This window comes from Plecotus auritus, assembly GCF_963455305.1.
Source record: "Plecotus auritus genome assembly, chromosome: 3".
NCBI classification, from domain to species: Eukaryota; Metazoa; Chordata; class Mammalia; order Chiroptera; family Vespertilionidae; genus Plecotus; species Plecotus auritus.
In genome coordinates, this window is record NC_137772.1 from 119,165,841 (window position 1) to 119,182,385 (window position 16,545).

General features: G+C 40.9%; 1 protein-coding gene across 1 annotated transcript in view; it reads left to right on the forward strand.

Moving 5' to 3' along the window:
• The window catches only part of BRCA2 (BRCA2 DNA repair associated), an 81,098-nt gene that overhangs the window by 62,759 nt on the left and 1,794 nt on the right, over positions 1 to 16,545 (forward strand). The window contains exons 22-25 of the mRNA XM_080662134.1: positions 52 to 215; positions 303 to 441; positions 13,543 to 13,787; positions 15,302 to 15,448. Coding sequence (XP_080518260.1) covers positions 52 to 215; positions 303 to 441; positions 13,543 to 13,787; positions 15,302 to 15,448 — 695 coding nt within the window. The remainder of the gene's footprint in view (positions 1 to 51; positions 216 to 302; positions 442 to 13,542; positions 13,788 to 15,301; positions 15,449 to 16,545) is intronic.

Here is a 16,545-nt window from a genome sequence, read left to right on the forward strand (position 1 = left end):
TTAATGATTATCAGTTTTTCCATTGTGTCTTTTTCCTCTTTATCTGAATAGTTATATTAAGTATCTGGCGTCCATCATCAGATTTATATTCCCTGCTAACAGAGGGAAAGAGATATAGAATCTATCATCTTGCAACATCAAAATCTAAAACTAAATCTGGAAGAGCTAATATACAGTTAACAGCAACCAAAAACACTCAATTTCAGGAAATACCAGTAAGTACTTCTCATTGTAATTTTTCAGTTTTGATAAATGCATATGAGTTTATAGAATCTACACATGCTGATTTTTTTTTCTTGTAGGCTTCAGATGAAATCCTGTTCAAAGTTTATCAGCCGAGGGATCCCCTTCCCTTCAGCCAATTACTAAATCCAGACTTCCAGCCACATTGTTCTGAGGTGGACTTAATAGGATTGGTAGTTTCTGTTGTGAAAAAAATAGGTAATGTACAGTGTTTTTAGTTGTAACTTTTTATTAATGCTTTTGAAAAAAAAATCTTTTAAAATTTGTCTTAGGATTAATTGGAGCTACAAATCAGCAAATTTGATAACCAGTGACTTGAAAGTTAGGCCTGTTTTAACCTCAGTTCATTTTTTTTTTTTTAATTGATTTCAGAGAGGAAGAGAGAGGGAGAGAGAGATAGAAACATCAATGGTGAGAGAGAATCATTGATTGGCTGTCTCCTGCATGCCCCCTACTAGGGATGGAGCCTGCAAACTGGGCATGTGCCCTTGACCGGAATCAAACTGGAGCCCTCAGTTGGCAGGCTGACACTCTATCCACTGAGCCAAACCAGCTAGGGCTTAACCTCAATTCTTTTTTTTTTCCTTTTAATTTAATAAATCTTTATTGTTCAGATTATTACAATTGTTCCTCTTTTTTCCCCCCATAGCTCCCCTCCACCCAGTTCCCACCCCACCCTCTACCCTTACCACCCACCACAGTCCTCATCCATAGGTGTATGATTTTTGTCCAGTTTCTTCCCGCACCCCCCACACCACTTTCCCCCCGAAAATTGTCAGTTCACTCCCTTTCTATGCCCCTGAATCTATTATATTCACCAGTTTATTCTGTTCATCAGATTTTTTATTCACTTGATTTTTAGATTCACTCGTTGATAGATATTTATTTGTTGTTCATAATTTTTATCTTTACCTTTTTCTTCCTCTTCCTCTTCTTAAAGAATACCTTTCAGCGTTTCATATAATACTGGTTTGGTGGTGCTGAACTCCTTTAGCTTTTTCTTATCTGTGAAGCTCTTTATCTGACCTTCAATTCTGAATGATAGCTTTGCTGGGTAGAGTAATCTTGGTTGTAGGTTCTTGCTGTTCATCACTTTGAATATTTCTTGCCACTCCCATCTGGCCTGCATAGTTTCTGCTGAGAAATCAGCTGACAATCATATGGGTGTGCTCCCTTGTAGGTAAATAACTGTTTTTCTCTTGCTGCTTTTAATATTCTCTCTTTGTCTTTTGTTCTTGGCATTTTAATTATGATGTGTCTTGGTGTGGTCCTCTTTGGATTCCTTTTGTTTGGGGTTCTGTGCACTTCCTGGACTTGTAAGTCTATTTCTTTCACCAGGTGGGGGAAGTTTTCGGTCATTATTTCTTCCAATAGGTTTTCAGTATCTTGCTCTCTCTCTTCTTCTGGCACCCCCATAATTTGGATGTTGGTATGCTTGAGGTTGTCCCAGAGGCTTCTTACACTATCTTCAAATTTTTGGATTCTTTTTTCTTTTTGCTTTTCCAGTTGAGTGTTTTTTGCTTCTTTGTATTTCAAATCTTTGACTTGATTCTTGTGGTCCTCTAGTCTGCTCTTAGGTCTCTGTATAATATTTTTTATTTCAGTCAGTGTATGTTTAATTTCTAGTTGGTCCTTTTTCATATCCTCGAGGGTCTCACTAAATTTATCGGCCTTTTCTAGGAAATTCTTGAAAAACCTTATAACTGGTTTTGAACTCTATATCCAGTCATTTGCTTTCCTCCATTTCTTTCATTTGTGATCTGTTTCTTTGTCTCCACATTTTGGCTGCTTCCCTGAGTTGATAGAGTGGCTTTGTGTGCTAGGTGTCCAATAGGGCCCAGTGGCTCAGCCTCCCCAGTTACTGGAGGTAGACACTCTTGGTGCACCCCTTTGTGGACTGTGTGCACAGCCTTGTTGTAGTTAAGCCTTGATTGTTGTTGGTATCCCTGGGAGGAATTGACTTCCAGGCCAATTGGCTGTGAGGATCAGCTGTGTCTACTATGGGAGAACTTCTGTGCTGGAGACACCCTTATGAGTCAAGACTTGCAACAGCCTCTGTGCTCAGCTTGGATGGGGCGGAGTCTCTGGGCGGAGCAGACAACAATGGCTTCCCGTCAGCTCTGCCTTATGAGGCACCCGGGTCTCAGTGTCCCGCAGTAATCGCTGCAAGCACCTCTGAGAGAAAGCCACCCTCGAGTTTCGCCCGCGGCCAGACCATCCAGTTACTCCCAGAATGAGTCTGGGTTCCCAGAGTGTCTCCCGGAACTGGAGTTCAGCACAGTCGGGGGCTTCCGTCTCCCTCCCACTTGAGAACGCCAGCTGCGCACTCAGTTGCCAGTCCTCTCCCCGCTCGCGTCTCCCTACCTCAGCCTTTTGCAGCTCCTCTGAGTCTCAGTGTGCTTTTCTCTTTCCTTCTAGTTGTAGAATTTCCACTCTGCCAGCTTTCCTGTGGTTCTGGATGATGTCCGTTTTGTCTTTTAGTTGTAGTTTTGAAATTGTTGTGTGAGCCCTAGCTAGTGTGGCTCAGTGTATAGAGCGTCAGCCTATGGACTAAAGGGTCCCAGGTTCAATTCCAGCCAAGGGCACATGCCTGGATTGCGGGTTCGATCCTCAGTAGGGGGCGTGCAGGAGGCAGCCGATCAATGATTCTCTCTCATCATTGATGTTTCTATCTCTCTATCCCTCTCTCTTCCTCTCTAAAAATCAATAAAATATATATTTAAAAAAAAAAAAAAAGCAATTGTTGTGTGAGGCAGCAGTTTAGGTGTTTACCTATGCCGCCATCTTGGTTTCTCCTTAACCTCAATTCTTAATGAAAAGCAATTCTACAGTATTACAAAGAACTTATGTCCCATTCTGAGCTACTTAATTTTATAGAAAATTTTCTGCATTTTAGTGATTACTATTAGACAAATCCTATATAATAAAAGGTTGATTTGCAAATAGACCGAACAGTGGAACAGTGGAACAACCAAACAACTGGTCGCTATGATGTGCGCTGACCACCAGGGGGCGAGTGCATGGCAGGCGTTGGTCATGGTGGGTTGGTGGAGCAGGTGAGCAGGGATGCCAGACCAAGGTGGGGCACTGGTCACTGTCATCGGGGCAAGCCTCTGGTGGTTACTGAAAATTCTTTGCTCCTGCATGCTGCAGTCCTGCCCGGCTCTTGCACCCACAGCCGGCACCAGAGCCACTGCTTGCACCCACTACTGGCGCTGGCCCCAGTCACTCCACACCATCAGTGGGTATGAGCAGGGCCGGTGCCGTAAACACGTGGGAGCAGCAGCAGCAGGAGAGGGGCCGCTGGCAGACATGGGACTGGGGGCTGTGGCAGGAGGGGCCGGGCAGGGGTGTGAAGGATGGGCCAAGACCTGCTCCTGTGCCTACCGCAGCCTCTCACCCCACAGTTTCTTTCAAGGTGCACGAATTCATGCACTGGGCCCCTAGTAAATTATAATTTCCCTGTGCAGTTAACTGAGCTTTCAAGCCTCTGTCTCCAGCTTTGGTTTTGGATGTGTTTTTTTCCTTTGCAGTATCTCTTATTATCTCTAATGATATCCATTGTTCTAAAAATTACTTTTTTTAATAGAGCTATTCCAACTTTTTTACTGTTAGTGTTGGTTTGCATGGTATATATCTTTTTCCATTCCTTTATTTTTAACCTATTGATGTCTTTATATTTAAAGTGTGTTTCTGATAAACGGTATGGTTGGGTCTTGCTTTCTTATCTAGTCTGACAGTCTCTATCTTTATTTAATCTGGTCATCTTTAATGTGATTATTGGTAAGGTTAGATTAAAATTTACCATCTTGCTGGCTGTTTTCTGTTTGTCCCATCAGTTCTCATGTTGGAGGGCAATTCTCATCATCATTTTTACATATGTGGTAGCTTTGTCTCAGACTATCTTTTCAAGAATGTATAGCAGAGAGGCCTGGAAGGACAGAGGGCAGATTTCTTTCCTGCACAGGAAGTCTGATCTCTTTTCCTATGAGTTTTTGTTTCTGTTTCTGTTTTTTGTTTTTGAGATTCCACATATAAATGAGGTCATTCAGTATTGGTCTTTCTCTCTCTGACTTATTTCACTTGTCATAATGCCCTCAAGATCCATCTATATTGTTGCAGATGGCAGGATTTCCTTTTGTATACACCACATATTTTTTATTCTTTTTGTTTGTATCTGTTCACCCTTCAATAGACACTTAGGTTATTTCCCTGTCTTGGCTGCTGTGACTAATGTTGCAATGAACATAGAGTTATAGATATCTCTTTAGCATAGTGATTTTATTTTCTTTCTGGTATATGCCCAGAAATGGAAATGGTGGATCATATGGTATTTTTATTTTTAATTTTTTGAGGAATAAATAATTTTTATATGTTTGTTTATTGATTTTAGAGAGAGGGAAGGGGAGAGGGATAGAAAGATAGAAACATCAATGACATAGAGAAACATCAACATCTGTAGGCTGCCTCTTGCACATCACCTGCTGGGGATGGAGCTCGCAATTGCAACCAGGAAATGTTCCCTGACTGGGAATTGAACTGGCAACCTCCTAGAACATGGGTCAATGCTCAACCACTGAATCACACTGGGCCGGGCAAGAAATAAATGAATTTAAATGACAAAGAAATACCTTTGCACTGTCAGATTCCATTTTTACTACTCCCAACATCTCAGCCAAGTTCATCTATATTTTATTCCTTAATTATGACATTGCACACTTCTCTTTCCTTACCTCTTTCCATATATCCTATCTGCAAAGCCATACTCTTTATCTCCCTAAGTACTATGAAGTGTCAGGGACCAGCTAAGCTCTGAGTTGATGCACAGAGTCTTCTGTTTATTAATGATAATGTGCCAAGTGCCCCAGTCTCCTCCCCTTGCAGTCTGTCCCCATTCCACTTCAGCTTTGTTGACGTCTTCCTTGCTGTTCTTGAGCCCACGGAGCTCACTTTCATCACAGAGCCTTCACACTCATTGTTGCTTTTCCCAGAAGCTTACCCCCAACAGCCACTTGGCTGGCTCCTTTGTCTCCTCCAATGTGTGGTCAAATGCAGCCTTCTAAGAGGCCTTTCTCTGACCAGCATTTGTAAAAAAGCAGTACTCTCTTCACTCCTCAAACTAGTTTTAAATTGTCCATAGCACTCAACAACATATATTTATGGTTTTTTGTCTCCCTCCTCCAGAATATTAGCTCTATAAGGGCAGAGACTTTGTTACTGTTGTATCCTCAACTCCTAAAGCAGTGCCTGGTACAGGGTATGGTCTCAGTTATTTGGTGGATTCCTTGCTTTTCAACTGCCCTGTTATGGATTCTCCCTTCCTCTGCTCTTTGACTAAGGTTTATTGTCCATCTCCTTTTTGAGAAGGCCTCTATATTCCATGAGTTCTTCATATTTCGCTAAGGGTACTTACACCTTACTTCTGAAACTATATCTTGGCTAGGCATAATATTATGGGATCATTCTTTCTTTCCTTCCCTAAGAGCTTAGTAGAAATTACTCTTTAGTCATTGAACAGTTTGGGACTGGCATAATTCTCTCCCCCCCACCCCCATTTAGGTGGTTTTCTCTTTATGTCTGGATATCTGAAGAATGTTTTGTGTTGTACTCCAAAAGTTTGACTGTGTCTTAGTGAAAGCATTCTATATACAGTTCTCCTGGGACACATGGTGCTCTTTGATCTACAAACTCAGTGCTTTCTTTATTTCATGGGAATTCCGTAATTTATTTGAACATATCTGCTGTTCCATTGATTAGGATTTCTACTTCGAGGAAATCAGTTAGCCCAGTGGTTGGCAAACTCATTAGTCAGCAGAGCCAAATATCAACAGTACAACAATTGAAATTTCTTTTGAGAGCCAAATTTTTTAAACTTAAACTTCTTCTAACGCCACTTCTTCAAAATAGACTCGCCCAGGCCGCTGTTTGCCAGCCACTGGGTTAGCCTTATGTTGCATTTTTTTTGTTCTTAATTTTATCTATTCTTTGATTGCTTCGATTTTTTGTATGTCTTTTTTTATCTGCGTTCACCATTATTATGTCCAGACTTGATGTTTGTAATTTTATTTTCTGCAATGTGTTTTATTTCTTGCTATTTTTGATGCATGTACTGACCCACTATGATCATATATTGGTGTCCTTAATTTATTTCTTTGGTCCTGCAATCTCCTTATCATCTTAAAAGGCTACTTATCATCCCATATTCAAATTTTTATTTTATTGAGTATATGTTCTTACTAAGTTCAATAGCATGAATCAGTTTTGCAGAATTTAGAAACTGTCTTCTTTTATTTTCTTATGGGCCGTGCTCTTTGCTATGTTCTCTGTTCTTTTTTTAAAAAAAAATATATCTTTATGGATTTCAGAGTGGAAGGGAGATAGAAGCATCAATGATGAGAGAGAATCATTGATTGGCTGCCTCCTGCACACTCCACATTGGGGATCAAGCCCACAACCTGGGCCATGTGCCTTGACTGGGAATCGAGCCCGGGACCCTTCAGTCCACAGGCCAATGCTCTATCCACTGAGCCAAACCAGCTAGGGCTCTTTTCTCCTTTTTTAAAGTAGGTTTTGTTTGGTTGTGTTTTGGTGTTTTGTGGGTTTTCTTTGCCTGTAGTATGTTAATATGCTACATTGTTTTCATAGCATTTTATTTCATCTTGATCAGACCTGGTGACTTTTGCCACACATTCCACATGTTCTGTTGTAAATGTTGGGTGAGTAGCAATGAACAAAACAGGCAAAAATCTCTGCCTTTGTGGAGCTTACGTTACAGGGGATTGGGGAGGGAGATCACAAATCTACACTAATAAAAGAGAAAGATGCAAATTGACCGTACCTCCGCTATGCCCACCAGCCTAGCAGGAGTGAGTATGCAAATTAACCTGACAAAGATGGTGGGTTAATTTGCATACGCAGGCATCCAGCGGCCTGGGTCCTGGGAACATCCTCGGGACCCAGGCCGCTACGAGCCTGTAGGCCCATGGGTAGGCCCTGAGCTTCTGGAGTCCCAGAACACCCCAGGCCACTCCTAGCCTACGAGCCTTGGCACAGATCAGCCGGGGGCGAGGCGGCAGAGGCTTGAGCAGGGCCTGAGTGGAGCCGGGGCGCCCTGCCCAAGCCGCGGCAGAGGCTTGATCGGAGCTGGGGGGCTCTGCCCAAGCTGTAGTAGAGGCCTGAGCAGAGCTGGGGGGGACCTGCCCGAGCCACAGCGGAGACTTGAGCAGGCCAGGAGACGGGGGGTCGGGGGGTGGGGTGCGCCAGCCTCGGCTTGCCAGCAGTCCTGCCTCTGCGCATGAGCTGCAGAGGAAACACCTTTTCTGACCGCTCATTGGCTAAGCTCCCTGTACACCACTGGTAATGTTCTTGGTAACTTGAGTAATAAGAATCCTAAAAGGTGATCTAGGGTTTTTCCACCACACTCCTGGAGGAAAAAATGAAGGTCACCTGCTGAAGGGCTAAGAAAGTCATATCCTGCCCTAGCTGGTTTGGCTCAGTGGATAATGCCTCAGCCTGCTGACTACAGGGTCCGGGTTCGATTCTGATCAAGGGCATGTACCTAGGTTGCAGGCTCCTCCCTGGCCAGGGCCCAGGTCAAGGCTCATGCAGGAGGCAACCAGTCAAAGTGTCCTCACATTGATGTTTCTCTCCGCCTTTCCTTCTCTCTTCCACACTCTCTAAAAATCAATGGAAACATATCCTCAGGTGAGGATAAAAAAAAAAAAAAAAAAAAAAAAAGAAATGTCATATCCTATGAAAGACACATCTTGAAAATGCCTAAAGAAAGTTGTCATTTTTTCATGGTGAAGGGACTGGAGTCCATGTTGATCAAAACACCTTGGCGGCTGCAGTGGCTGGCAGTGGTTGCAGCAGCAGGGTGATGGGGTTGGCGCCTTCCCCTGATCAGCCCAGTCGCCTCCCACAGAGAGAGGCCAGACTGCGGCTTAGGCCCACTCCCCACAGGAGCAGGCCTAAGCCATCAGTAGGACATCCCCTGAGGGCTCCCAGTCTGTGAGAGGGGGCAGGCTGGGCTGAGGGACCCCCCTCCAGGGCACAAATTTCATGCACCGGGCCCCTAGTAAAATAAGTAGCATTTCTACTTTTCTTAGTAAGTGCTCAGCTCTTACTGGAGTAGTATCAGGGGGCAGGAAAGAGAAATGTGGCTTTAGATAGGGAGGTGAGGAAAGAATTCACTGCAAAGTTAACATTTGACTGAGACTTGAAGAAACAGAGGGAGGGAGGCATGTGGACATCTGGGGTAGAAACAGTCCAAGCATAAGAAATGGTCATGATAAAGTCTGATGCCTTGAAGCATTGGCAGAGGCCAGGGAATGAGTACTCACAACTGGAATAGAGGCATTGAAGGACCAGACTGTGTGGTGATCCTTGTATGGAATTCAACTCTATTTCTGAAAGTGATGGGAGGAGTGACACCACCTGACTAGGTTTTCAGGGGATTACTTGGCCTGCTGTATTGAGAATAGACTCTAGGGTGCATGAGGGTACAAACAGGGGAAACAGCTGGAAGCTATTGAAGAATTGAGGCAAGAGATGATGATAACAGTTTGGACTAGACAAAAGCAATGGGAGTGGTCAGAAGTAGATTCTGGTTATATTTTTTTAAATATGTTTTTAGTGAATTTTAGAGAGAGAGTAAGGGAGAGGGAGAAAGGAGAGAGAAAGAAACATCGATCTGCCGCCTCCTGCACGATCCCCCCATCACTACCTGGGATCGAGCCCACAACCCAGGCATGTGCCCTGACCAGGAATCAAACAAGTGACCTTTTGGTGCATGGGATGGCATTTAACCACTGAACCACACTGGCTGGGCCTGGTTGTATTTTGAAGGTAGAGGGACACTATGGGGTTGAAGAGAGGAGTCAGTGACAAGATTTTTGGTCTCAGCACCTGGAAAAATGGAGTTGCCTTTCACTGAGAGGGGAAGACTGCAAGGAAAAACAGGTCTGTGGGGAAGGGCAGAGCTCAGTTTGGACAGTTAAGTTTTAGGTGCTTAATCTAGGTAGAAAGTTCTACTTGACAGTTGGATACAGGAGTCTGTTCAGGAGAATGATCTTGGCTGAAGGTATAAATTGGGAAGTCAACATCCAGGTGGCATTTAATGCTGTGAAACTGGCCAAGTTGTGAGAGGAGATGGCACTCTGATGCCTTGAAGCAGAGGACATGGAAAGGGAAAGAGGCCAGTAAGAGAGACACGAGGAGTGTGAGGGGTCCTCAGAGTAAGCTATGTGGAAGCCCAGAGAAAAGGAGGATTTCTGACAGGTGAGCATGAGTGAATCTGTCTGCTGGCATTTGGTAGCATAGATAGTGAGGTTAGGGCTGAGCATTGATTATTGGCTTTAACACCATGAAGGAGTCTTTTGGTGAGTGGTGGAAAAGACTGAATGAAGTGGGGCAAGAAGACAGAAGAGCAATAACAAAAGTGAATGTGGGCATTTCAGGGACACCATGCTTAAGGCGGAGAAGACATATAGAGCAATAGCCAGAAAGGAAATTAGGAACAAGCGAGTATTTGTTTTCAGATGAAAGCACTGAGAGCATACTGATGAGATACTGTGTATGAGAGGCTCTCATAAAGAGGGGCCAGTTGTGGAGCACAGTCCTTTAGTTGCCACGTCAGGATGGTACCTGGGGGCAATATGGGGAGACAGGCCTCAGCTGGTAGTAGAGACAGTTCTCCATAGTTGGAGGAAAAGGGGTGAAGTAATGTGTGCTTACAGATGAAGTGGAAGAGCTGATGTATAAGTGGAAACTTGTGGCAGCTCTCCTCTAATTGCCTCTGTGTCCTCACTGAAGTAGGGAACAAAGTCATCACTGGCAGTCAGAATGGAGGAAAAGGTATGAAGTCATCCTTCAAGGAAATGGAAGAGGGGATATACTGGGTGGATACTTTGGCTGCCAGAGCCCACAGGAGTCCATGTTCATGAATATGAAATGGAACTGTTCATCACGGTTGGTGTTGTATTTTTTCAACCATGTTGGCTGTCATGGTATAGGCATGAAGTAGGTAGAAAGTGGGATTTAACCAAACTTGTAGGTTAGGCAGGTGAATACTACAAAGCAAGAGGGAAAAGAATTTTTGGGTGTATGCAAAAGGTGGCGTTTTAAATAATTGACCCTGGACTTTAAGAATGACACAGAGGTAAGAGGGACAGTGTGATCTAGATATGAAACCTCTGCTTGTGGAGAAAAAAATTAAATGAGGAAACTACACTAAGTAAGTTTATTTTATATTTTACATTTTCTAAATATTTTTTAATAAGCATGTATTACTTTTTTAATTGGGGAAAACATATTTTAAAGAAGGACATTTGGGAGAAGGGCAGTACTGTAATCAGGTTTTGAACATAATTAGAGGCAAATTCTAAAATTAGAAAGTTGAACACGCTTGGGAAACTTAAAACTTCTCTAAAAACAATATTTAAGATTGAAATATATTAAACCAATCTGATAAATTTGAAAAGTGAAAGGTATAACTGTCATTTGCAACAGGATAAATGAATCATTATCTGAGAATGGCAGTTTTTTTCATTCCTATTATTTATAAGGGAAACATAATTCTCAAAGCAGCAGAAACAAGACACTGTAAATAGTAGTAAGACTGAATGTTTAGTACCTAGACTTTCCTAACCTCAATCCTATCCTGGCTTACCTAGTTGTACCTTTACGTTTTGGGCACTGAAAAAAAATTGTAAGTATATTTTTTTATTTATTTCAGAGAGGAAGGAGGATAGAAATAAAAACATCATCTATCAGCTACCTCTTACACATGCCCTACTGGGGTCAAGCCTGAAACCCTGGCATATGCTCCCACCCAGGAATTGAACTATGACCTCCTGGTTCATTGGTTGATGCTCAACCACTAGCCACACCGGCTGGGCAACACTGAAAATTTTTTAACATTTTATTTTGAACTAATTTTAGACCTTCAGAGAAGTTGCAAAAATAATAGTTTCCAAAAATCCCTCAGCCAGCTTCCCGTAATGTTAACATCTTACATAACAATAGCACAATTATTAGAATCAGGAAGTAAACATTGGTACAATATTATTGCCTAAACTTTAGATTTATTTGAAGTTTTTTACTCTACTTTCCATTTTCTATTCCAGATCCCACTTTTATTTAATCATTATTTCTCTTTTGTTTTCTCTAGTCTTTAACACTTCCTCATGATCTTGACACTATTGAATGGACTGATCAATTATTTTTTAGCATTTCCCTCAATTTGGATTTGTCTGATGTCTTCTCATGGTTGAAGTTACACATTTTTGGCAGAGTTACCATGGAAATTACATTTTTTTCTTCTCTATATTGTATCAAGGGATCAGTGATATTGGTATTTTTTATTGCTGGTAATAGCAACAACCTTAGTCACTTGGTTCAGATGGTGTCTGCTGGGTTTCTTACTTGTAGATAACTGACTTTCCCTTTGTCTATAATAATAAAAGCGTAATATGCTCATTAGACCGGACATCCTTCTGAACAACCTTCCAGATGAAGCCAGGGCTGCGAGGGAAGCCCAGGTCCCAGTGCCAGAGGGAAGCCCGGGTCCCGGGTGCCGGGGGAAGGAAGGCCTACTGTTACATGAATTTCATGCATCAGGCCTCTAGCAATTAATAAATATCTTGGAGGAGATTCACATCCTACTTTACCGCAAACTTTCACCCATTCATTTAGCATCCATCAGTTGATTTTGTTTGCAGCAGTTATTACTGTGGTATTTACCTAATGGTGGTTTTCTTTTTTCCTTCTACATTCATTGGAATTCTACTGTGAGGAAGAGCTGTCCCCTCCCCCCTCATTTATTTATTTCATTTATATCATTATGGACTTATGAACAGTTATTTTATTCTTATGGGTTAAAATTCAGTACCTTTATTTATTACTCCTATTGTTTCAGTTTGGGCCATTAGGAGTTTTTTCAGGTTAACTCCTGTGTTTTTTGAGCACTTCCTTCCTTTTTTTGGCATCATAAGATGTTCCGGGCTCACCTTATAAGTTCCCTGCCCCATTTTGGGAATCAACTAAAGTGAGTCCTCATTTAATGTCAGTAGGTTCAGAAAATTTAAGCAAAAAAACATATAGCAAAACCAGTTTTACCACAAGCCTGTTGATACAAACAAGAGTTAAGTTCCTATAGCATCTCATCAACGTTATAACGAAACAATGTTGAACAAAATGACCTTATTCGAGGACATGTTGTAGCTCTCCAAGAGAACCTTGGATCCTTTTTTTTTCTTTTCCTTTTTTTTTGGGGGGGGGGGTGGGGGGGAGAAAATGGTATTTAGAACCAAGATCTGATTGCTAGATGTGCTCATTACTACAGTGGCATCATTGCTTGTAGGCCCTTTCTAGCATAAAGAGCTAAGAAATATGTTTATGTTCCAACTTCGATTTCCTTGTAACTGGTTCGTTTTGTCTGTTTGGGGGATATATGAAAAATATGTGGGATATCATTGTCCTCCTCAGAGTCAGAACTTCACAGAAAGACAAACTCAGGGAAGTGTCACTCCTCCCTCATCTTTGCTGACCCAGTGTTGGTCCTTTTCCCCCCCACCTGTAACCAACCCCTGTAGTTTCTGGTTTATCTTCCTATATGTTTTGTACAAATGGTCAGATACCTGTATATTTGCTTATATTTTATTCTTTCTTTTAGGAGATATCTCTAGCCTTTCTTTATAGTCCTGGTCTTTCTTTTGTGCTTTTCTTTTTCACCTAACAGTATGTTTGGAAGATCACTGATAGAGATCTTCCTCATCCTGTTGTCAGCTGCATAGTACTCCATTATAAGGATGTGCCATGGTTTACCCAACCACTCTCTGGGCATGAGCTAAGATAGGTTGCTGTTAGTACTTTATAATTACAAACAGTGCTTCAATGAGTAACCTCATACATGCGTTTTCATCAACCTTTTTCATGTGTATTTTACTATCATTGGAAGTAGAGAACTAAAAGTGGTATTGCCAGGAGAAAGGTGTGCATATGTCGCTTTGCTAGGTATTACCCAGTTTTTCTCCAGAGGGTTGCAGAAATTTGTATTCCCATCAGCTATGTACAAGTATGCCTGCTTCCTATGGCCTCGAACAGAATGTGTTGTCACTCTGGCATTGAAATTTTAACACTATAAACAGGTCATTTTGGAAATCCTGAGCTTTCTCTAAATGTATTTAGTTGTTTTTACCATTAGCATACCAAAATAAATGGCCATATTAGAGGTTCCTTGCATTTTTTAATCTCACACATACATAATGAAGTGGGTTTTTTTGTTTTTTCTCATTTTAGGTCTTGCTCCTTTGGTCTATTTGTCTGATGAATGCCATAACTTATTGGCAATCAAGTTTTGGATAGATCTTAATGAAGACCTAATTAAACCTCACATGTTAATTGCTGCGAGCAATCTCCAGTGGAGACCAGAATCCAAATCAGGAATTCCTACTTTATTTGCTGGAGATTTTTCCATGTTTTCTGCCAATCCAAAGGAGAGCCATTTTCAAGAGACATTCCACAAAATGAAAAATACTATTGAGGTAAATTCATTTTGAACATTACCACACTTTTTGGTATTTTCCAAATAGTTTGAGAGTCAAATATCAAAGGAGTGGCAGCTTTTATAAAAATTGGATGTTGAGATATATCAGGTGAGGTTTTTAGCATACGTTAATTGCTCAGAACCTGAGGAACTAAGGAGATGGTAAGAAGGATGTTCAAACTACAGACCATGTGTAGGCAAACTGGAAATTGGTGAGAATAATATGTAGTTCATATTAGCTGGTAGTATAATTAGTTAATAATATGTAGGTTTCAAATTTACATTTTAAATTCCATACCTAGTATTTTATACAGTTTGTATCTGTCTTTATGATGAAATAAGCCCAAGTAGGAGAATACTAAAATTATTTTCCTTGGATCATATGCATTTTTGCTGAGATCTATTTATACATCACATAATAATATTAGCTAGTTTATTGGAGTGCTCACTGTTTTTCAGGCCTTGTTCTAAGCCTAACGTGATGAGTTAGGGAACTTTTTTCCATTTTTCTTATGAGAAACAGAGGTTAAGTCACACAGCCAAGTTGGTAGAACCAGGATTCATACTTAAGCCACCTGAATACAGAACAAAACTATTAACTACTATGCAGTGCTGCCTCCCAATAAAATTTTGGATTTTATAAATTCCTATTAAATAATATACAAAAGATAAGCCTCTTCTTAGTTCTATAGTTTAATGTTTGAAATGTGTGTTATTCAAAATTTATATAAATCACATTTTAAAAGCATTAGAGTAGCTAGCTATGTATAGTAAGTTTGTGTAATATTTACCTAAAAACTTAATATATACAGTGAAGATAACATCTGATATATCTGGTTTCTAATTTGGGGGTAAGGGGTGTGGAGTTGAGGGAAATTACTTCATTACTTGTCTCTCATACAGAGAGCCTACTGTTTACATCCCAGCTTTCTCTGAGACCATCCAAGGGCAGTTCAGAGACACCTTTTATTTACTTTCATTTGAAAGTTTTACAAAATACTTTAATGAATTAGGTTAAACCATATGAACTTGCTGATACTTAACCATTTGTGACTTCTGAAACAACATGTTATTTCAGTTAATCCTTGGAACAGACGTGAAGCCATTCTCTCATTTTACTCCTAACCTGAGGACTGCTCTGTAGATGTTGGATGATTTACAGCTATTAGTAGTAAATAGAGATAGAACTTGAGTCCCAGTTTCCAATTCCTGAATCATAGTATACCTTGCTAATTAAACTAGATGGCTGGGAATAGTTCTTATCTCTCTCCTTCCCTGATGCATATAGACACTCTCCCTCTTCCTCCAACAGTTGAGCTCTGCTGAAGCACTGATGTTGGATCTGCATTTTTTCATTAGCATAGTTTGACAGTTGCTATCAAATTTGGGATGTCTCATTTTTTCTTTCTGGTCTGAATATTTTAGTTCTGGCTTTAAAGGTAACACTTTCTAAAAACATGAATAGGTGGGTTTGCATTTTATAAAACAGCTTTTTCCCATTTATTTTCTTAGAATATTGATAGATTTTGCAACGATGCAGAAAACAAGCTTATGCATATGCTTAATGCAAATGATCCCAAGTGTTCCACCCCAACCAAAGACTATGCTTCAGAGCCACACACTGTTCAGACAGTCCTTGGTAGAGGAAATACGTTTCTGGTAAGTTAATGTAAATTTAAGGAATTTTGTAAATACATAAAGATATTCAAGTATATATCTAGTAAACATGGAAAAATTGAATTAAATTTAATTAGAAAGTGTGATCAATTGTTATGTGACTTTTATAGGTATAGGTTATCTGGAAATTATATATTTTTTAAATATATTTTTATTGATTTCAGAGAGGAAGGGAGAGGGAGAGAGAGATAGAAACATCAATGATGAGAGAGAATCATTGATCAGCTGCCTCCTGCACGTCCCCCACGGGATGGAACCCGCAACCCAGGCATGTGCCCTTGACCAGAATCAAACCTGGGACCCTTCAGTCCGCAGGCATACGCTCTATACACTGAGCCAAAACAGCCAGGGCAAATTATATTTTATTGAAGACAGAATGTAACACTCTTTGGGGAAAAATCTTACAGTTCCTTTCATTTTAGTATTTCAAGTACATGTGGTAGAAAAGACTTTTTTTGCCAGTACCTTTGTGCCAGGAGGACTATCCTATATAATAAAAGCATAGTATGCAAATTGTCCCCTCCCCTGGGAGTTCATCCAGGAGTTTGACCAGGGGGCAGGGCCAGCTGGGGGAAGGGGGGAGGCCTTGGCTGGCAGCAGGCAGCGGCAGGCGACGGGGGGAAGGGTGGAAGTACCCAGCTGGCAGCCTCTAGGGACCCGAGTGCACCAATTTCGTGCACTGGGCCTCTAGTTCTTTATAATTAGGGTTGTTTTTAAGCTCAGTTTTATTTAACTCTTTAAATCACAGTAAATGACTAATTCTTAAGTAGCTAACACTTGGTAAGTGTATTTATATTAACTCATTACCTTCACAACAATCCTCTGAGATACAAATTATTATGGTCACCATTTTACAGATGAGGGAACTATGGCATAGAGAGGTTAAGCACTTGCTTGAATCTCAAAGCCAGAAAAAGTAGGTGTTAGAACCCAGGCAGTCTGTGTTGTTAAAATGGTTTTGAAATGCTTATCTTTGTTTAACCTGTTAATACTAAAAAAGATTAAAGCAGAAGTTATGTCCCCTACTGTCTTTTTTGTCTTTCATTATGATTAGTCTTCATTCATCTTTTCATGTCATT